The sequence below is a fragment of the Capra hircus genome, chromosome 1, assembly GCF_001704415.2.
Source record: "Capra hircus breed San Clemente chromosome 1, ASM170441v1, whole genome shotgun sequence".
Taxonomy (NCBI): domain Eukaryota; kingdom Metazoa; phylum Chordata; class Mammalia; order Artiodactyla; family Bovidae; genus Capra; species Capra hircus.
The window spans coordinates 86,977,330-87,000,222 of NC_030808.1; the positions used below are offsets into that span (position 1 = coordinate 86,977,330).

The 22,893-nt window shown below is 39.3% G+C and overlaps 1 protein-coding gene across 7 annotated transcripts in view; it reads left to right on the forward strand.

The window, feature by feature from the left end:
- The window catches only part of PEX5L (peroxisomal biogenesis factor 5 like), a 281,260-nt gene extending 267,929 nt beyond the window's left edge, over positions 1 to 13,331 (forward strand). For all 7 annotated transcript variants that reach the window (XM_013964473.2, XM_018047532.1, XM_013964476.2 and 4 more), the window contains 4 exons: positions 1,960 to 2,157; positions 2,525 to 2,690; positions 3,079 to 3,236; positions 11,571 to 13,331. In XM_013964473.2, coding sequence (XP_013819927.1) covers positions 1,960 to 2,157; positions 2,525 to 2,690; positions 3,079 to 3,236; positions 11,571 to 11,775 — 727 coding nt within the window. In that variant the 3' untranslated portion in view covers positions 11,776 to 13,331. The remainder of the gene's footprint in view (positions 1 to 1,959; positions 2,158 to 2,524; positions 2,691 to 3,078; positions 3,237 to 11,570) is intronic.

Below are 22,893 nucleotides of genomic sequence, written 5' to 3' on the forward strand. Positions count from 1 at the left end.
ATCTCACATGCTAGCAAAGTAATACTCAAAATTCTCCAAGCCTGGCTTCAACAGTATGTGAACCATGAACTTCCAGATGTTGAAGCTGGATTTAGAAAAGGCAGAAGAACCAGAGATCAAATTGCCAACATCCGTTGGATCATCAAAAAAACAAGAGAGTTCCAGAAAAATATCTAATTCTGCTTTATTGACTATGCCAAAACTTTTGACACTGTGGATCACAACAAACTGTGGAAAATTCTGAAAGAGATGGGAATACCAGACCACCTGACCTGCCTCTTGAGAAATCTGTATGCAGGTCAGGAAGCAACAGTTAGAACTGGACATGGAACAACAGACTGGTTCCAAATGGGAAAAGGAGTACATCAAGGCTGTATATTATTGTCACCCTGCTTATTTAACTTATATGCAGTTAAGTACATCATGAGAAATGCTGGACTGGATGAAGCACAAGCTAGAATCAAGACTGCGGGAAAAATATCAATAACCTCAGATATGCAGATAACACCACCTTTATGGCAGAAAGCAAAGAAGAACTAAAGAGACTCTTAATGAAAGTGAAAGAGGAGAGAGAAAAAGTTGGCTTAAAACTCAATATTCAGAAAACTAATATCATGGCATCTGGTCCCATTATTTAATGGCAAATAGACAGTGGAAACAGTGTCAGACTTTATTTTTGGAGAGCTCCAAAATCACTGCAGATGGTGACTGCAGCCATGAAATTAAAAGATGTTTGCTGCTTGGAAGAAAAGTTATGACCAACCTAGACAGCTTATTAAAAAGCAGAGACATTACTTTGCTAACAAAGGTCCATCTAGTCAAAGCTATGGTTTTTCCAGTAGTCACATATGGATGTGAGAGTTGTACTATAAAGAAATCTGAGCACCGAAGAATTGATGCTTTTGAACAATGGTGTTGGAGAAGACTCTTGAGAGTCCGTTGGACTGCAAGGAGATCCAGCCAGTCCATCCTAAAGGAAATCAGTCCCAAATATTCATTGGTAGGACTGATGCTGAAGCTGAAACTCCAATACCTTGGCCACCTGATGCAAAGAACTGACTCATTGAAAAAGACCCTGATGCTAGGAAGATTGACGGTGGGAGAAGGGGATGACAGAGGATGAGAGGGTTGGATGGCATCACTGACTCAATGACATGAGTTTGAGTAAACTCCGGGAGTTGGTGATGGACAGGGAGGCCTGGCGTGCTGCAGTCCATGGGGTCATAAAGAGTGGGACACAAATGAGCAGCTGAACTGAACTGAGGGCTTGCTCATGAAAGTATTTTCCACAGATTACCAGCATTGTCATCACCTGGGAGCCTGTTGGACCTGCACAGCCTCAGGCTGGCCCCCAGGCCTACTGTATCAGAATTTGCATTTTACCAGATCCCCAGATGATTCTCATGCACATCAAAGTTTGAAAAGCCCTTGCCAGAGACTAGTGGGTTAGCATGAGGGGGATCCTCTGCCTCCTAAACCCACATTAGTAGTCTAGAAACCCTGGGAATTTCCTTCTCCTTTACAAAGCACTGTATAATCTTTTACATCTTAACATCCAAATTTAGTTCAAATCAGTTTGCTTTTTGGATAAGATACATTTAATATATTGATAGCAGTTGTTTAGTTGCTAAGAGCAGCTTTAAAATAATGATATTCCCTACTTCCCATTAGATAAATTAATTACTACCAAATTATGTGAGGGTATTAGCCACATTTTTTACAGTTTTTAAACCATCTCATTAAAATCACCAAATCTAGCACTCACAAGACTTGAGTTGTGACTCTTAAAAATGGGCAGAAGTCCCAATTTTCATGTAGATAAGTATGGTTATTTTCCAGAGACTTAGAAATTTAGTGATGCTTTGTACCATTTAATCAATAAAGACCTTAATTTTTCTAAAGAACTTCAAACTCTGGCTCCAGAAAATTCTGAAATTGGCTTTTATTTTCTTCTTTCAGGTGTTTAGAATTGCAGCCCAACAACTTGAAAGCTCTGATGGCCTTGGCTGTGAGTTACACTAACACCGGCCATCAGCAAGATGCTTGCGAAGCTTTAAAGAATTGGATTAAGCAGAATCCAAAGTACAAATACCTTGTGAAGAGCAAGAAGGGATCTCCAGGCCTTACCCGGAGGATGTCTAAGTCTCCAGTTGATAGGTATCCTTCTTGTTAAATTACATCCGTGTACACAGTCAGTCAGCTTCAGGGCAACTAACAAGCCTCAGGTCCTCCAACCACGCAATTCAGGATGGTGTGTAGGGTAGCATTTTGCTGAAAAGCAGCACTGACTGAAAAGTTTGATCAGAGACCAGAACCAAACTTTGGACAAATGGTCTACTTGTGGACACTCCTAGATGTTTATCTGAATACCATATTTCAAAGCCAAATGCTTCAGGCATATAAATAACTTACAATAAATACCAGTGTGCCAGGTTTTATAAAGACTGAGAATTAGGTATGGGAAAAAGTAAATCATTTGTGTTCAGACTATTTGGCCAACAAATCTGATTTGTTTTCCTTGTAGCTCTGTTCTGGAAGGAGTGAAGGAATTATACCTGGAAGCTGCCCACCAAAATGGAGATGTGATTGACCCAGATCTGCAGACAGGCTTGGGGGTGCTATTCCACCTGAGTGGAGAATTTAATAGAGCAATAGACGCATTTAATGCTGCCTTAACTGTTCGACCAGAGGTAAGTGCATAGCAAGAAACCAGAAGATTCTCTGTTATAAGTAAGTTTCCACAAGTTACATTTTGTGCATTTCTGCTACACTTTACTTCCCTGAATCCAGTGGTTTAAAGTGATCAGTACTAATGATATGCTACTGTGGATGTTAATACTTAAGAGACCTAAAATAGAAACACAAATTGCCTGATAGCATCAAATGGTAGCTGTTCTGTAATGAATGAAAGTCATTTCAGAGGGTTGTGCATAAAGATTTTTGAGTAATTCACCAGTCATGGTCCTTGTCCATTAGCACTGATACATTTTTAGCTATCATCCTTCAACCAGGACTATTGGAATACTGTGTCATTGTGGCTTGTATAAATTGTTAAGAGAGCTCAAATTTTTTCATCAGGACTATTCGTTATGGAACCGTCTTGGGGCAACCTTGGCAAATGGAGACCGCAGCGAGGAAGCTGTGGAGGCCTATACACGAGCACTGGAGATTCAGCCGGGCTTCATCCGGTCCAGATACAACCTGGGGATAAGCTGTATCAATCTGGGCGCCTACAGGTGAAGTATGGCAGCAGGCTAATGCTAAGAGTCACACTCAGGGCTGAGGTTAACTAATCTGAAAGGTTGTTTCTCAGTAAAAATACCTCCTTTTGTGAAGTAATCTCCTCTGGTTAAGGGTGAGTTTCAGATCTTCAGATCCTGAGGGCTCTTGAGACAGGAACTGTCCGCCTCCATGTTTCTTAGTCATTAGAGAACAGCAATTATTAGGGCATCTTGTGAAATGTAGATTCTTGGGCTCCTCTCCCAGAGATTGATCGATTTGGAGGTAGGTCAAGTCATCTGGGTTTTTAACACCCTCAAGAGCAACTCTTCAAGGAACGTAAGCAGTCCAACCCTTTATTTCCCAGGTAAGGAAAAAAAGGAACCCTTCATTTCCCAGGTAAGGAGGAAAATAACCATGGCTAGGAATGGAGGAATACAGAGAATGACTCAACAAGGTCTCAGGGCCAGTTTTTGGCAAAGCACAACCAAGAATCCAGATTTTCCAAACCTAATTTACAAGTAAAGTTAGTTTTTAAAAAAAAAAAGGAAAACTTCAAAGGGTGGGTTTAAAGTTTGGAATGTCTTGCTTCTTCTCTCGTGATTCCTTATTATCTTTCAGGTGTATATCCTCTATCTGTTCCCCCATCAACACGGAGCATAAATTACCTTTATTTCTTTTGAGTAATAAAAGTTTGGGTGGTTTTTATTTTCTATTTTCTAAATCAACAGGTATTACTTTTCTTAAGTGAGGGAAAAGAAAAATTAATGTTAGTGTTAAACAACACAAAAAATGTAAACCCTTTCTCATTCTCAGAGCCAGGCTTTTAGAATCAGACAAACTTGGGTTCACATCAGACCTCTGCCATTTACTGGTTTTGTAACTCTGGGCACATAACCTTGAGCATCAATTTCTTCACTTGGATGAAAAAAGAGGATACTATCTTGCAGGATTATTGTGCAGGTTAAATGTAATTGCCTAGCACAGAACTGATGTTCAGTACCTAGTAGGCATCATTAGTCTGAGCATTATCATCGCCATCATCATCATTATTATTACCATTTAGATAAGTCATGAGAGAGCCACATAACTGGATTGTACTCTTTTGACATCTGAAGAATTGCCATCTCTGAACCGCATTAGAGCATTTTGCCACTGGCAAATACTGAAACTTTAGAAACGAGTTGCTGCATTTATGCTCAGAGGATCTTAGAAAGAACATTAGTCACTAGATTGCACTCTGCCCTCTAAGGTGATCTCACTCAGGTCAAAACCAAGAATAGCTGAGTGATTCCTGAGCACCCAGTCTGTTTTATTCTGTGGACGTTGTGAAGTGTGTCACAGCAAGGGCCCTCTTTACATCAGCCACACAAAGGGCCAGAGTCAAATTGCGCCACCTCCCTGCCCATCAGCCTGATGATGCATGTTCCATCTATTAGCTTCATTCCTGACTCCCATTTCCCTAACCTGATTTCTTATTTTTACTCCCTTTATTCACTTACTAGGTTGGTGGTATATATAGATTTTATAACACCTTAGGTCCTTCTTCTGGAACAAGAAGAGATGTAAATAAATGCGTATGTACACATAGACGTACTGAATTCACTGAAGGAAGCCTTTTTCAAAAAAAAAAAAATTGAAGCATAGTTGATGTACAATGTTGTGTTAGTTTCTAGTACAGCAAAGTAATTCAGATATATATATGTATTCTCTTTCAGGATCTTTTCCATTATAGTTTATTACAAGATATTGAATACAGTTCCCTATGCTATACAGTAAATCCTGTTCTTTGTCTATTTTATATATAGTAGTATGTATCTGTTAATCCTAAACTCCCAATTTATCTCTCCCTCACCTTTCCCATTTGGTAGCCGTAAATTTGCTTTCTATGTCTATGAGTCTGTTCCTGTTTGGTAAATAGGTTCATTTATATCATTTGTTAAGATTCTACAAATAAGTGATATTATATTATTTGTCTTTCTCTGGCTGACTCCACTCAGTATGACACTCTCTAGGCCCACCCATGTTGCTGCAAATGGCATTATTTCATTCTTTTTATGGCTGAGTACTATTCCACTTTATGCATATATGCATACACCATATCTCCTTTATCCATTCATCTGCCAGTGGACATTTAGGTTGCTGCCATGTCTTGGCTATTTTAAATAGTGCTGCTATGAACATTGAGGGAGGGGGGTGTCTTTCCAAATTAGTTTTCATCTTTTCCAGATATATGGCCAAGGGTGGGATTGCTGGATCACATGGTGACCCTATTTTCAGTTTTCTAGGGAACCTTCATGCTGTTTTCCATAGTGGACCACTTTACATTCCCATCAAGAGCGTAGGAGGATTCTCTTTTCTTCACACCCTCTCCAGACTGTATTATTTGTAGACTTTTTGATAGCCACTCTGATCAGTGTGATTATAGTTTTGATTTGTATTTCTCTAATGATTAGCAATGTTCAACATCTTTCCATGTGACTGTTGGCCACCTGTATGTCTTCTCTGGAGAAATATCTCTTTAGGTTTTCTGCCCATATTTTGATTGGGTTTTTTATATTGAGCTGTATGAGCTATTTGTATATTTTGGGAGTTAATCCCCTGTTGGCTGTATCATTTACAAACATTTCTCCCAGTCCATAGGTTATATTTTCATATTGTTGATGGTTCCTTTGCTGTGCAAAACCTTGTAAGTTTGATTAGGTCCTATTTGCTTATTTTTGCTTTTATTTCTTTTGTGTTGAGAGACTGACCTAAGAAAACACTGGTACAATTTATTTCAGAGGATGATTTGCCTATGTTCTCTTCTAGGAGTTTTATGGTGTCACGTATTATATTTAAGTCCTTAAACACTTTGAGTTTATTTTTATCTGTGATGTGAGGGAATGTTCTAACTTCATTGATGTACATGCTAAGCTTTAGAAGAGCCTCCTTTACATGAATATTTTGCAAAGCTTCCAGATGAGTTTTAATTGTAACTGCTTACTGTAGAAAAAAAATATGAGGGGTCAATGAAATACTTTCTTGGCCTTCACAGTAGGGCAGCTATTTGCAGGAGGCCATGAAAATCCATAAGAGGTGGAAATGGACAAACTTTGCTGAGGTGTGAATTTTTCATCTCAAGTATAAAGTCTCCTGTAAAGAACAGGTCAATTTTAGGGTTTCCAGATAAAATGTAGAATGCCCTAAGCTAAGTTTGAATCTCAGATAAACATAAGTATGTTTTTAGAGAAGTATTTCCCAAATATTGTATGTTACATACTTAATAATGAAAATTATTATCTGAAATTCAGATTTAACTGTGCATCCTGTATTCTTGTTTGCTAAATCGGTCCGTTTTGGTCGGTTCAGTTCTGACGCTCAGTTGTGTCCGACTCTGCAACCCCATGGACTGCAGCACTCTCTCCTTCCCTATCCCCCAGAGTTTACTCAAACTCACGTCCATCGAGTCAGTGATGCCATCCAACCATCTCATCCTCTGGCATCCCCTTCTCGTCCCACCTTCAGTCTTTCCCAGCATCAGGGTCTTTTCCAGTGAATCACTTCTTCACATCAGGTGGCCAAAGTATTGGAGCTTCAGCTTCAGTTCAATTCAGTCACTCAGTTATGTCCAACTCTTTGTGACCCCATGAATTGCAGCATGCCAGGCCTTCCTGTGGAGAAGGAAATGGCAACCCACTCCAGTGTTCTTGCCTGGAGAATCCCAGGGATGGGGAGCCTGGTGGGCTGCCATCTAGGGGGTCACACAGAGTCGGACACAACTGAAGTGACTTAGCAGCAGCAGCAGCAGGCCTCCCTGTCCATCACCAACTCCCGGAGTCCACCCAACCCATGTCTATCGAGTCAGTGATGCCATCCAACCATCTCATCCTCTGTCATCCCCTTCTTCTCCTGCCCTCAATCTTTCCCAGCATCAGGATCTTTTCAAATGAGTCAGCTCTTCGCATCACGTGACCAAAGTATTGGAGTTTCAGCTTCAACATCAGTCCTACCAGTGAACACCCAGGACTGATCTCCTTTAGGATGGACTGGTTGGATCTCCTTGCAGTCCAAGGGACTCTCAAGAGTCTTCTCCAGCACCCCCGTTCAAAAGCATCAATTGTTGAGCACTCAGCTTTCTTTATAGTCCAACTCTCACATCCATATATGAACACTGGAAAAACCATAGCCTTGACTAGATGGACCTTTGTTAGCAAAGTAATGTCTCTGCTTTTTAATAAGCTGTCTAGGTTGGTCATAACTTTCCTTCCAAGGAGTAAGCGTCTTTTAATTTCATGGCTGCAGTCACCATCTGCAGTGATTTTGGAGCCCCCCAAAATAAAATCTGACACTGTCTCCACTGTTTCCCCATCTATTTGCCATGAAGTGATGGGACCAGATGCCATGATCTTAGTTTTCTGAATGTTGAGCTTTAAGCCAACTTTTCACTCTCCTCTTTCACTTTCATCAAGAGGCTCTTTAGTTCTTCTTCACTTTCTGCCATAAGGGTGCTGTCATCTGCATATCTGAAGTTATTGATATTTCTCCTGGAAATCTTGATTCCAGCTTGTGCTTCCTCCAGTCCAGCATTTCTCATGATGTTCTCTGCATGTAAGTTAAATAAGCAGGGTGACAATATACAGCCTTGACATACTCCTCTTCCTGTTTGGAACTAGTCTGTTGTTCCATGTCCAGTTCTAACTGTTGCTTCCTGATCTGTATACAGGTTTCTCAAGAGGTAGGTCAGGTGGTCTGGTATTCCCATCTCTTTCAGAATTTTCCACAGTTTATTGTGATCCACACAGTCAAAGGCTTTGGCATAGTCAATAAAACAGAAATAGATATTTTTCTGGAACTCTCTTGCTTTTTCGATGATCCAGCGGATGTTGGCAATTTGATCTCTGGTTCCTCTGCCTTTTCTAAAACCAGCTTGAACATATGGAAGTTCATGGTTCACGTATTGCTGAAGCCTGTGGCTTGTAGAATTTTGAGCATTACTTTACTAGCATGTGAGATGAGTGCAATTGTGCAGTAGTTTGAGCATTCTTTGGTATTACCTTTCTTTCCTTCCAAGAATATTCAGGACTGATTTCCTTTAGGATGGACTGGTTGGATCTCCTTGCAGTCCAAGAGACTCTCAAGAGTCTTCTCCAACACCACAGTTCAAAAGCATCAATTGTTTGGCACTGAGCTTTCTTTATGGTCCAACCCTCACATCCATACATGACTACTGGAAAAACCATAACTTTGACTAGACAGGCCTTTGTTGGGCAAAGTAAGGTCTTTGCTTTTTAATATTCTGTCTGGAAGTTCATGGTTCACATACTGTTGAAGCCTGGCTTGGAGATTTTTGAGCACTACTTTGCTAGCATGTGAGATGAGTACAATTGTGTGGTAGTTTGAACATCCTTTCAAACAGCAAAGTGTTTTGACTATACTTTGTGGGTCTTTTTAGGATATGGGAAATCTTGTGAAATAATAAACATCTTGCATTTTTCCTGAGAAAAAAAGACCATAAGCTTAAATGCATTCTAAAAACAAGTTTCACTTGCTATATAGTTAGGTCTCCTTAAGAAGTAACAACCCTCAATAGAGATGTGGCCCAGAAAAAAGCCAAGAGCGGGTCTCAATTTGTCCATATCCCTGGTCTTGGAACCTAACATCTCCCTCAAGAATGCAGGTGTCTGTGTATGGCCCTGTACCCTGTGCTGTTTCTCATCTCATATGTTCTATAAAGAGTCAAAGGCAAGCACTCTCCTCATACTGTATACAGTTGAAATAACAAGTGGAAATTGTTGGTATGAAACTGAGGCGGAGCTTAAAATGCTCCTCTTTTGTCAGTAGGAGCTTCAAAGTAGAACTTAGACCAAAAAATCTTAACCTTTTCAAAAGTGAGGGCTGGATTGTTCAGTCACTAAATCGTGTCCGACTCTTTGCAAACCCCTGGACCTTAGCCTGCCAGGCCCCTCTGTCCATGGGATTCTCCAGGCAAGACTACTGGAGCGCGTTGCCATATCCTTCCCAAGGGGATCTTCCTGACCCAGGGATCGAATCCACGTCTCCTGTCCTGCAGGCAGATTCTTTACCACTGAGCCACCTGGGAAGGAGCCATTCTAAAGTGAGGTCCCCATTTCAATTGAAAACATAAATTGCATCCCCTTTGATAGTAATGTTTTTATTAGTATAATGAGGGAAACCTACTATAAAGTGAAGAATGCTTTTAAATGAATGTGCTTTTACTTAATCGTGACATAACATTTAAAACAATTTTAACTTATACATACATATGTGTGTGTGTGTGTGTGTGTAACATTTGGAACTGTTCGTACTTGTACGTGTACAATCTTCTGAGTTCCCCAAAGGCCTCTGAGTTCTTAAGCTGGGGAACAGGCTTAGACTATCTTCATGAGAAAAACCTAGAGTTGCTTGACAAGGCCAACAGGCTAAGGCTAGACTTTTCTAGGCTGTTACCCATGGAGGGAGACCTCAGAGACCACTGCTACACACTGGGGTGGGAGCAGCCTGTGCAGGAGGGCATTCTAGCATCTTTCTTCCCCAGAGTTCCTACAGGCCTAGGATGATGAGTAAATGGAGTCATCATCTGAGCTGTGCCGAGGAAGCCAGAAAGTGCCTCCAAAGTAAACTTTCCTTGTGCATCTGTTAAAAATCCTCCTCTCTTGCTTGGTCACAAGAAATCCAGAAGAGGAGTGATGAGAAAACACCCACTCCCTTCCATTACCCAAATTGCTACATCAGTGCCCTTTACTTCTGGACAGATCTAACGTGTGTGCATTTAGTCACTCAGTTGTGTCTGACTTTTTGCGACCCCCTGGACCATAGCCTCCATAGCCCCCAGGCTCCTCTGTCCGAGGGGATTCTCCAGACAAAAATACTGGAGTGCGTGGCCATCCCCTCCTCCAGGGGATCTTCCCAACCCAGGAATTGAACCCAGGTCTCCCATATTGCAGGTGGATTCTTTACCATCTGAACCAAGCAGTGTTGATGAGCAAATGCCTGAATCATGTGCACTGGAATCAGAAATCCAGCCTTGCTTTCCTTATGGTTTCTTAGGATGCTTAACAGTAACTACCTTGTAGGACTAAACGAGATCAAATGTGTGAAAAGCTTTTAAGAAGAGTAAAGAAGAAACAACTTAGAGAGGCATCATTCTTGGCAAAGACAAGTTTGTCAGATATGTAATACACGTTCCAGGTGACGGGGAACTGAAGAGGGCAGTTCCAGGAAGTACACCGGGCACGCAAGCAACAGAAGCAGGGTCGTGGACCACAGGAGCTAGGCCTTTGGACAGCATCCGACGAGGCGGGTCACAGACTTTTGTTCTTGGGACCCCTTTACACTTTTAACAATTATTGAGAATCTGAAGGGGCTTTAGTTTATGTGGGTTATACCTATCAATATTTACCATGTTAGAAATTGAGAAAAGTTGAAGAGATTCATTTAAAAATAATAAACCAATTATATGTTTATATAAATTATATATTTTACCAAAAATATTTCCCCCAGACAAGCTGTTTACTGAAAAGAGTGGCATTCTTTTACCATTTTTGCAAATTTCTTTAATATCTTGCTTATAGAAGACATTCTTACCTCTGCTTCTGCATTCAGTCTATTGGGGTATCACACATAAAAGTCACTGGAAAACTCCATTGTATATTCATGAGGAAATGAGAATGAAGCTGTAAAATGACATCTCAGTATTATTATAAAAATAATTTTGACCTCACTGATCCCCAGAGTTCCCCAGAGCACACATGGAGAGCTATTGACTAACTTTTAATGATAGAGCTTTCACATAAATGATTCAGTTACACCTCACAACAAGGTTCTTAAATGACTTTTATTCAGTTGGGAAAACTGAGACTTAGGGAAGAAATTTGCCTAAGGCTAAATAACCAGCTGCTTTAAAACTCAAACTCAACTGAACCCTAGCTGCCTCCTATTTTGAGAAAAGTTAAACTAATGAGAAAAGCTAAACTATGTAGTTTCAGAGTAAGGTCAGATGCCTCCTCTGTTTATACAGATCATATCTGCAAAGGTATTAAGTCATCAGGTCATTCCTGGAGCAAGGGGAAAATCAAATGCATTAATGAGGTAGCAATGGTTCTAACTGTCTCATGTCACATACCTAAAACAAAGTTTACTTTTCTTCTTTCTGATTTCACTATGTTTAATAATGACTTAACAAAGGAATAGTGAGAGAATCAGAAAGCTGTTCACCTCATGATCCAAAACATCAAAGAGGTGGTTTTGGACGCTAGACCAAGATGATAATTCATTTTTATCTTACTTCTAAGTTGGCTAACTCTGAAATCTGTTGAATTTTTAAATGTCTGTTTTTTTTACCCTCTTAGAGAAGCAGTCAGCAATTTTCTCACTGCCCTCAGTTTGCAAAGAAAGAGCAGGAATCAGCAGCAAGTCCCTCATCCTGCAATCTCTGGGAATATCTGGGCTGCCCTTAGAATTGCCCTTTCTCTGATGGACCAGCCGGAACTCTTCCAGGCGGCTAATCTCGGTGACCTGGATGTCCTCCTAAGAGCTTTCAACTTGGATCCTTAAAGGGGGGAAAAAATATCCTTCACCTATGTAATTGTACTGAGAAATGCAAAGCTATTTTATTATGAATTCCAAAAAAAAAAAGGGTAAAAACGGATGTTCAAAAGGCGATGGTTATATAACCCAAGGGAATTCCCACAGACAATGCCCAGTCTCTGTTCAAATACAAAAAGCACAAAACGTTGCATAGAGTCAAGTTTGGGCTCGAAAGAATGGAGAGACACAAGACAAAACCAAGATAAAGTGACCATGTTTGAATACGCTTCACAAGCCGTGAGCACACTGCAAGTATGTTCCTTGGGGTTTTTCCAAGTGTCCACTTGCAGCTGATGACACATCTAAGGAACTTGCTCATGGGGCACCTGGAGAAAGCAGTGCCTTGGATCAGGAAATTCTGTTTCTGAACTGTCCTTGAAATTCCTCCCTTTTACCAGGTTGAATATAGTTTGGGCCAAGGTGCATGCACATATATTAACTCTTGACTGAAAAGAGGCATTGCTTAAACATGTTCCAATTTTAACTTTTACTGTAGCCCTTTGATTTCAGAGAGGGAGCTTTGCCAGCAAAAGCAGTTTTTGCACTAGAAATTTTTGCTCTTCCCAATCAAAACTTTTCTGGGATTGTATATATGCACTTTACTATCTTATTTATGCCTTGCTGGAGTTTTGTTTTGTTGCTCCAATTTTTAACTTGGGGGTGAAAGATTTGCGAACTCAGCCTTGTTAGATCCACGGACCAAATAAAAATTCCTGAAAATAGTTTTTCATAGCGTAGGGTTTTGAAGGAGTGTTTTTTCTTAAAGCAGATAAGACATAGGTATAAATATGTCAAACAAAGATCTTATTCATGCTTTTCTGGGACTCTGGATGAACTTAAGCAAAAGATCGCATTCACAAATTCTCTACAGAAAGTTTGATGATGATGTGATTTCTATTGAGTTAACATTAACTTGCTTAAATGTCATATTTTCCTTGCTTTCTAACTGCCATTCACAGTTAATGTTCCTTTTAAATTGTTAATATTTTAAATAGTGTTTCTTGAGTGATAAATACATCTTTCCCTTAAAATTATGTGTATTCTTAGTTCTATAATCATCTGCCCTGCTCACCGTTTTTGCATTCTAAATGATAGAAGATCAGTGTCTTCGAGCTGAACCTCACTGAACATCAGTGGTTTAATAGGAAAGATGCATGTGTGGCTTTCACTTTGAACATGTATCAAGCATCAGGAATTTTCTGCTGGCAGTAGTGTTTCATTAATTGGTTATAGTCCACTCAGTTCTTCAGAGTGTTTTGTGCCTGTTGGGAGTTTGGTGATTATTTGGAAAGACGTCATTTTTTAAAGATTTAGAAAGATTGTTTGCAAAATGCTAACCAAAGTATAAATTCGCTGATGTCCAATTTGAGTAATTTGCCCTGGTTAAGTGATCCTTTTCATCTTCACTGTGTCTCCTTCCTCTAGAATCTTCCCCAAAGCAATCCAAGCCCATCTTTTTTCCTCATGTTCTTTGGTTACTAACAGCTGGATACATCCATGATTATAGTTACCACCAAAAAAAACAAACAAACAAACAGCATTTGGTTCAAGAATTTAATTGACTGGGGAGTTAGCTTCTACTGGAAGATGAGAAAGGAAATGTATACACATGCTAAGATATCGAACTCTTGAGGTACAGATAGAAATGCTCTCTTCTGTTATGTCAGAAGGGGTCCCAAGGACACATGAAACCATAAGCACTTGAGGCTTCCACATATCATAACCTATCCTAGTTTATAAAGACAGAGTTGGGGGCCTATGGCAGTGCCAGACTTTTATCTTCATGTCAAAGCCTACCTGGGCTAGGTGATGCCTCCATCTGGCCAGCAAGAGACAGAGGCACTGGGGCATTCACTCTTGGGCGGGAGTCCCAACCCAGGGTTGGCCTCCTTCCCTGCAGTCTGAGAAGCAAAGCAGAGCTCAATAATACTTTCTAAAGAATACCTGGTATTCTGTAGAGTTTTAGAATCCTAGAAACTCGGTCTGGCATGGACTCTTGGTGCCAAACTCCAGTCTGTGACACATGCCTGCTTGAGTATCCCTGATGGAATAGCATCCATTCTGTGCATGCTTATCCTCTCAATCCCTGTGCATCACTGGTCAGCTGACTTGCTTCCATCATAGACCATTAGGACAAACTTTACAGTGTTCCATTTATGAAGTCATTCTATACTTTCAATAGTCAACTGAACTTGCAGTAAAGATAGGCTGTTTTCTTAGCCTTGCTGGCACTACCTGTATGAAATCAGTAACAAAGCCTGAAAACAGGGTAAATGTGGGATGTTTTGATTTTTGATTGTTCCTGTGTGGTGGCAGATTTGCAGCCCAAGTTTTATTTTGCTTTTGGAATACAAAGTAACTTCAAAGAGTTGTGTTAGAGGACACAAAGTTTTTCAATATTTTTAATTGACATAGTTGATTTACAATGTTGTTAGTTTCTGCTATACAGCAAAGTGATTGTTATACATGTATATAAGTTCTTTTTATATTCTTTGCCATTTTGGCTTATCACAGGTTATTAATTTCCCTATGCTATACAGTAGGACCTTGTTGTTTATGCATTCTATATATAATATTTTGCATCTGCTAACCTCAAACTCCTAACTCATCCCTCCCCCACCCCTCTTACCCCTTGGCAACCACAAATCTGACCTCCCTATGTAAGTGTGTTTCTGTTATGTAGATATGTTCATTTGTGTTAGATTTCCTTTCAACTTTTTATAAAACTATTTGTTGTATATTGGAGTATAGTTGATTACCAGTGTTACAGTTTCAGGTGTATAGCAGAGTGATTCAGTTAAACAGAGACATATATCCTTTTTCAAATTCTTTTCCCATTTAGGTTGTTACATAATATTGAGCAGAGTTCCCTGTGTTATACAGTGGGTCCCTATTGGTTATCCATGGTAAATACAGCAGTGTGTACATCAATCCCAAACTCCCTAACTATTCCATCCCCCCACCTTGTGTCATATTTTAGATTCCACATATGATAGATATATTTCTCATTTTTACTTATTTCACTTCATCTCTATATCCATGTATGTTGCTGCAAATGGCATTATTTCATTCTTTTTTATTGTTTCATAGTATTCCATTGTATATATGCACATCTTTTTAAAAAATTTTATTGGAGTATAGTTGCTTTACAATGTTGTTAGTTTCTACTGTACAGCAAGGTGAATCCGCTATATAGATATACATATATCCCCTCTTTTTTCAATTTCCTTCCCACTTAGGCCACCACAGAGCATTTAGTAGAGTTCCCTGTGCCACACAGTAGGTTCTCATTACTTATCTGTTTTATACAGAGTATCAATAGTTGCATATATGTCAGTTCCAATCTCCCAATTCATCCCACCCCCACTTTCCCCTTTGGTATCCATACACTTGTTCTCTGCATCTGTGTCTCTGCCTCTGTTTCTGTTTTGTAAATAAGATTGTCTATACCAATTTTTTCAGATCCCACATATATATATGACACTTGTTTTTCTCTTACTTCACTCTCTAAGTCCATCTAGGTCTCTACAAATGATCCAATTCCATTCTGTTTCGTGGCTAAGTAATATTCCACTATATGTGTGTTTGTGTGTGTGTGTGTGTACACCACCTCTTCTTTATTCATTCTTCTGTTGATGGACGTTTAAGTTGTTTCCATGTCTTGGCTATTGTAAATAGTGCTGCTGTGAACATAGGGGTGCATGTATCTTTCTGAATTATAGTTTTTCCCAGATATATGCCCAGAAGTGCTGGATTGCTGGATCATATGGTAACTATTTTTAGTGTTTTGAGAAACTTCGGTACCATTACCCATAGTTACTGTACCAACTTACATTCCCACCAACAGTGTAGTCGGGTTCCCTTTTCTCCACACCTTCTCCAGCATTTGTTATTTGTAGATTTCTTAAATGATGGCCATTCTAACCTGTGTGAAGTTGTACTCATTATAGTTTTGAATTTAACTAATGATTAGCAATGTTGAGCATCTTTTCATGTGCCTGTTGGTCATTTGGGTGTAATCTTTGAAGAAACATCTATTTAGATTTTCTGCTCATTTTCCATCTGGGTTGTTTAATTGTTGAGTTGTATGAGCTGTTTCTATATTTTAGAAATTAAACCCATGTTGGTCACATCACTTGCAAATATTTTCTCTCAGCCAGTAGGTTTTTTCTATTTGTTTGTGGTTTCCTTTGCTATGCAAAAGCTTATAAGTTTGATTAGGACCCATTTGTTTATTTTTGCTTTTATTTCTACTGCCATGGGAGAATGACATAAGAAAGTATTGCTATAATTTATGTTAGAGAATGTTTTACCTATGTTCTCTTCCAGGAGTTTTATGTTGTCATGTCTTACTTATATTTAAGCCATTTTGAGTTTATTTGTGCATGGTGAGAGGATGTGTTCTGATTTCACTGATGTTTACATGCAGCAGTCCAGCTTTCCCAACAATACTTGGAGTCTTTTTTCTGTTTTACATTCTTGCCTCCTTTGTTGAAGATTAATTAACTGTAGGTGTGTGGGTTTATTTCTGGGCTTTCTGTTCTGTTCCATTGATCCCTATGTCTGCTTTTGTTCTAGTACCATGATGTTTTGATTACTCTGGCTTTGTAGTATCATCTGAAGTCTGGGATGGTTATGCCTCCTGGTTTTGTTCTTTTTCCTGAGTATGCTTTGGCAACTCTGAGTCTTTCATGGCTCCATATAAATCTTAGGATTATTTGTTCTAGTTCTATGAATAATGTCATGGGTAATTTGATAGGGAATTTAATTTAAATCAAATTAAATTTGTAGATGGCTTTGGGTAGTATGGCCATTTTAACAATATTGATTCTTCTAATCCAAGAGCATAGAATATCTTCCTTCAGTGATACTTCTTAAAAATTTTATTGAAGTATATAGTTGATTTACAATGCTGAGTTAGTTTCAAGTGTACAGCATAGTGATTCAGTTATATATATTGTTGTTCATTTGCTAAGTCATGTCTGACTCTTTGTGACCCCATGGGATGTAGCCTGCCAGACTCCTCTGTCTGTGGGATTTCCCAGACGAGAATACTGAAGTGGGTTGCCGACACACACACACACAGACACACACACACACACGTATGTATATACCAATTTCACTATATATATAATACACACTCATTCTTTTCCAGATTCTTTTCCCATATAACATCAAAATATTGAGTAGAGTTCCCTGTACAATCCAGTTGGTCCTTGTTGGTTATTTTACATTGTGTGTTTTAATTACAAGCTCCTAGTTTGTCCTTCCTGACATGTTTCCCTCTTTGGTAACCATAAATTTATTTTCAAAATAGGTGAGTCTGTTTTATAAATAAGTTTGTTTATATGATGATACTTTTTAACCAAATTAAGTAAAAACAGTTGCTGGAAAGCAAGTGAAAGTTTATAGAAATCAGAGCACCAAAAATTTAAGTAGCAACATTTCAGATCAGTGTTTATTATATACACCTATTTTTTAACTGTTGACACATTTAAAGCAGAACTGATTTTTGCATCTTATCTTCATGATGTAAAATTGTCACTCAAATTTCTCTTTCCATTTGAAAGGATAGGTGTTTTGGGTTACCTTCTGGAGTACTCTAGGAAGGCTTTGAGTATATTTTTGGGGGGTTATTGAGTAATAAATAGCCTAAGATCTCTTAGAATGGTAATATTTTACTAGAATGACCACTCCATTTCATAAATGTGGCTTTCAAGAACCAGTTTCACTAGTAAATAGGATGAAAATGGAGAGATGGCCAGTGATCACTGCTGAATTTTCAAAATGTTATAACTGTGCCTGCTGGGCTATTTCCATGTGCTCCTGTAGCTTCCCAGGGAGGCAGAGGAGGAGTAGAGAAAAGGAGAGATAAGGGGCCTATCTCATTGAGCCATCATTCCCTTTGCTTTCTCCCACTCGATCCCCATGACTCCTTGAAAGAAAGGCAGATCTTATCCACTAGGAAATGTTTAGGAGAAAACAGGTGTGCTTTCTCAGCTAATCTGTGTTCCAACTAGAATGGCAAATTTGTAACAGTTAACTGGGTTGGAATGTCCAGGACCCACTCACTTTCAATTTTATGCTGCTTTCCTCTTTCTTTAACATAATAGTTCTGTCTCTGTTATTAAAGAGAACTACTTAATTCTCTTTTATGAGAACTATTATGTTAAATCTTAGGTCTATGTCTAGTCATTAATATAAGTCTTTCTAGTATATTTGTGCTATACAAGCAAGACTTGAATACAACTGTAGTTAGTCCTACTTATTAACAGGAGCTCCCAAACTCTGTACCATAAGCTTTGTCTGTGAGTGCCTCAGAAACAGAAAAAGCAAAATGATCATTTTGTGTCCCTCATTTGTCCCTGAATCAGTTGCACAAAACTGGATTGTATGTTGTTGTTGCTATGGGGGTTGTTTTTACTGCTCGAAATGCTTCTAGAAGCATTCTAGTAACAGGGTGTTTTGAAGGCTTCGTGTGTGTGCCATCTTCTTGAGGCCTCCTGTTTTAGGAATTATTACACATGCACACGCATGATTTCAACTTTGTAAAAATAATTTCAAATGCATTCCCTCGCCAGATTTTACTGCACAATTTCCTTATTTCAGTATTTATAGAACTGGCTGAAAATAAACTGTTTAAACTAAGTAGATAGATCTATATATTTTCTAAGAGTGTTTGTAGCTATCTGAACTCTGGCATAAGGTTTGTAAAAAGGCAGTTTTTAAAAAGTAAAACATATAACCTCAGGTACCAAGATAACGCATGCATTAGTACTTGCAAAGTCTGCCTATCGAATATTAACCAAAGCATGCAAGATAACTTTACTGAATGTAAATTTTCCCTGTGCATGATTAAGTCTCATAGGTTAGCTTATTTTTCCTTGCTTCTGAACAAGGGAGCATTTTCATGAACTTTGTGTCCCACCAGTTTTTCTACCTTTAGTATCCTATCCTTGAGGTGGTTCTCATGCTATTACACCAAACTTTAGAGATTCACACAGCTGGTTTATGCAGTGCAGTGTTGCAGCCAGCACCAAACTAATCCTGTAAGGAAACCAGATATTTAGACATCCAGTTTTTAAAAAGCAGTTGAGGCCCAACAGACCCAAAACAAAATCCACATGTTTGAATGCTACTAAACAAAAGCATATTGATTGCCTCAGCACAGTTTTGAGTTAAGAGTGCATTTCAAGTTTTTTCTAAGTTAGAAATGCTGACATTCTTAATAAGGTGGAGAGGTCAGGGTAATGTCAGGCTCATGAAAAACCACCATAAGGCAAAGTGGATACAGGGTCTTAATTTCCACAAATGCCACATAGTGAGTGGGGCGTCTATCACACCACTGTTCTCAACACATCCCTGTTCGTATGGTTAAGTGAGCTACTTGGGGCCACATCCCATAAGAAACTGGACATAGTCAATCTGTAAACACACTGACATTCAAGGTTGATGAGGTGACCTCATAGTCACTCAGAACCAACTCTAAAATCTTCTCACTGACTTTTTGTGACGCCTGCTTTAAGGAAAAATGAGGACAAGGAGACCAGAAGTGGAGGGGGCAAAGCTCTGTCAGACAGTAGCGGCATCCTACGTTAGTGCCAGCTTGGTCACCATTCATATCCCCGTACATCCCCACACACATGCAGGCGAGCTGCAAGACCACTGTGTGGAAGCGTTCAACAGTTAGGAGGAGGAAAAAAACCCAGAAAACTAAAGTGTGTGACTTCACAAACTCTCCTCATGTGGTACTTTGCCTTGAATAAAGTTTCCACTACCTGCACCCTCTGCAGAAATACCAAAATAGCACACTCTGGAAATAAGTCCCCCGATCTCAGAACTGTTTTCTTAGGAGTGCTCTCCAATAAAGAACTCTTGTTATAGAGCGTCACAGCAAAACCTGACAGGCTTATTGGAACACTTTCAGAAACCTGCACTCAAAATAATAAGACGGAAAATAAAGAATGAGGCAGTTCTTTACTTACCATAAAATGTGAGTTTTTCTTTCTTAGAGAAGGAAATGGAAGGAATATACACATTCACTGGGGTAGTTTGGCCTTTTCACTGAGATATATAAAAATACCACAAGGGAACTGTGCTACCTGAGAAAGATGTTCATGATTCAACGTGTTACCGGTAGATAAAAGAAACAGAGCAAACCTAAATTTTACTAATTTATTTTCAATTCCCCCCACATCATCTAACCCGAACCCTCTTCAATTTTCATTGCCCAACTTTGTTTACATTTGTTGAAAATAAACCTGATTAATTTAGTAAACTTTTTACAAACTATAACAAGCATTTATTAACTATTTAGAAAAGATGTTTCTATATATTTTGTATATCTATGAATAATGCATATCTAATCTAAAATACTGTTTGAGACAAATTCTTCTGTGATGCTTCCTTATCATGCTCAATCATGTTTAAAATCTTGGGATTTCATTTTTAACCTCAATAGATAACAGAAAAAAATTAACCTTAAATGTTTACATTGAGCTTTAAAATTAAAACCAACCCAAATTAAGTGACCTATAGTAAATTAATGGCAGTAGGGGTGGGGCATTAAATTTATTGGCATACTACATGACAATGTATCTGTATATTTAATGATATATTACATATCATAGCACAACTCTGCTGGTTATTAAGACTTCATCTTAGTATTTCCCTGCATTGCTCTTTGAAATAAAATTACTACCATAAAAATCTCTTATCATATTGATTGATGTGTTTAATTTACTCTGTTGGCTTATAATTTGCAAAGTACCAAGATTAAGGTAGTATTTTTGTACTTAATGGAAGCATGCCTTCCCCTTTTTCACATTATTAAATTGTATTTATATTTGTGCAATTTTAAACTATGTTTTCAAATAAACTTTGTCTGTGGCTTCAAGGTCTTTTCAGATATCTTTCAAAATGGGATACAGGGATAAGAATTGCTTCAAATCAAACAATCCAATTTGTACTCCTGGTTAAATGGTCTTTTTATTGAATATCACTATGATTTTGCATGAGTTATCTGGAAATCAGGAATGCATTTTTAGATAAAAAACAAAACTTTAAAATCCTCCTCCTTTCTTAAAGTCTAAAATATTAATCTGAAATTGGGTTTTGGTGGATTTTTCTGGGTTTTTTTTTAAATAAAAGTATTAAAATATATTTGTTTTAGGGTCTTTTTCTTTTTTGGTCAAATCTTTGTGCTTCCCTGGTGGCTCAGAGGTTACACCATCTGCCTGCAATGCAGGAGACCCGGGTTCAATCCCTGGGTCAGGAAGATCCCCTGGAGAAGGAAATGGCAACCCACTCCAGTATTCTTGCCTGGAGAATCCCATGGAGAGAGAAGCCTGGTAGGCTACAGTCCACAGGGTCGCAAAGAGTCAGACACGACTGAGTGACTTCACTTTCACTTTGAGCACCTGCTAAGTACAGGTCCTGTTCTAGAGCAGAACAGTGGTAAGTAAATCAAATCAAACCTTTGAAGAGCTTGGACATCCACAACAAGTACTTTTAATAGATGAGAATGCTGCAAAGTGCTAGAACAAGGTAAGTTCTGTATATTTAGTGAACTATTATATATCATAGCACAACTCTGTTGGGTATTAAGACTTCATCTTAGTATTTTCCCACATTGCTTATGTAGTATGCAAAGTGCTAGAACAACAACGTTAGTAAGAAATGAGAGTGACTGGGCTCCTTTCTCTGGGCAGGTCAGGAAAGGTTTCTCTTACCTGATGTTTGGGTCTGAGATTTAAACAGCAAGAAGCCAGCCTGGCAGAGTTGGGGATTCCCTCCCCGGTGCTCTCTCTCTTTCAGTCAGAGGCCGCACTTACCCTTGGTGGGATTCTCTTTTCTCCTCTGTGACATTAAGCTGTACATCTTTTCATTCCTGCTTCACTGTTATTCTCCAGGCAGTAAAGTCCCATCTACCTAATGGTGAACTGTGGCTCTTCTACCTCTGGCATAACTCAAACGTTTTCTATGTCTCCGACCCCCTCCCCAACTTTTTAAATGTGAATATTAATTTCCTCTCATAGCTGCTTCACTCCATGTGCATGTACAAAAGCAGCCCAGGGTCTGAATGGTTCTTCACATTTCTTTACAGGGCTCCTTAAGGTAATACCTTACCTATGCAGCACTTCAGGGTTCACAAAGGACTGATATATTGTTTCCTTACTTAACACCTGCTGGTGATCAGCTTAAGGAATCAGAACTTCAGGCACCAATGGTCAATTTTGGTATTTTGCCCTGTGGAAATAAACTACTGATTCTCAGTAGGCACTCTGCTCAAGTTTGCTCACTGAGCTCAGGAGCGTAGAGTCCAGAAGGGCCACCTTCTCAGCCCCAGTTCTCTGGAAGGGAAACAGGAAGCTAGCTAACATTTCCTGAAGCCTGCCTGGTACAGAGTTCCCAGGCAGAGGCTTCTACTCTGTCATTTTAACCTCAGTGAGCACTCAGGTCCTAAGCTTTTACTCTACTGCTAATTGAATCCACTCCATAAGTGTTAGTCACTCAATCGTGACTCTTTGCAACCCCACCAGGCTCCTCTGTCCATGGGATTTTCCAGGCAAAAACACTGGAGTGGATTGCCATGACCTTCTCCAGAGGAATCTTTCCCAGGCCTTCTGCAAAGCGGGCAGATTCTTTACCATCAGAGCACCAGGGAAGCCCTCAATAGCGAGTTATAACGGGAAAATTGATGAGGACCAAACACAAACTGGTGACTCAAGATTATTCTTTTAAAATTTAAAGAACTGGTAACAAAGTAAGTTCATAAACTAGAAAGGGAAATGTAAAACTCTGGGAAGGGTTCAGCTGGTTAACTCTCTTAAATTAACTCAATCCTGTCTCCCTCACACCCCCTCCTAAGATGGCCATCTTGCTTCCTCTTTCCCTCAGAAAATAAATGCAGGAAAGAACTCCCAGACTCACGGCATTGTCTCCTGGTCTCCTCACCATGGCATCTGTCTTCCTCCTGTCCACACACAAGTCTGCCTAAAGTCAGCTCCAACTCTGGCACCAGATTCTATCTCCTCTTGGCTGTTCAAGAACAGAGGATCAGCACTTCTGCCCCCTCCCTCCTAC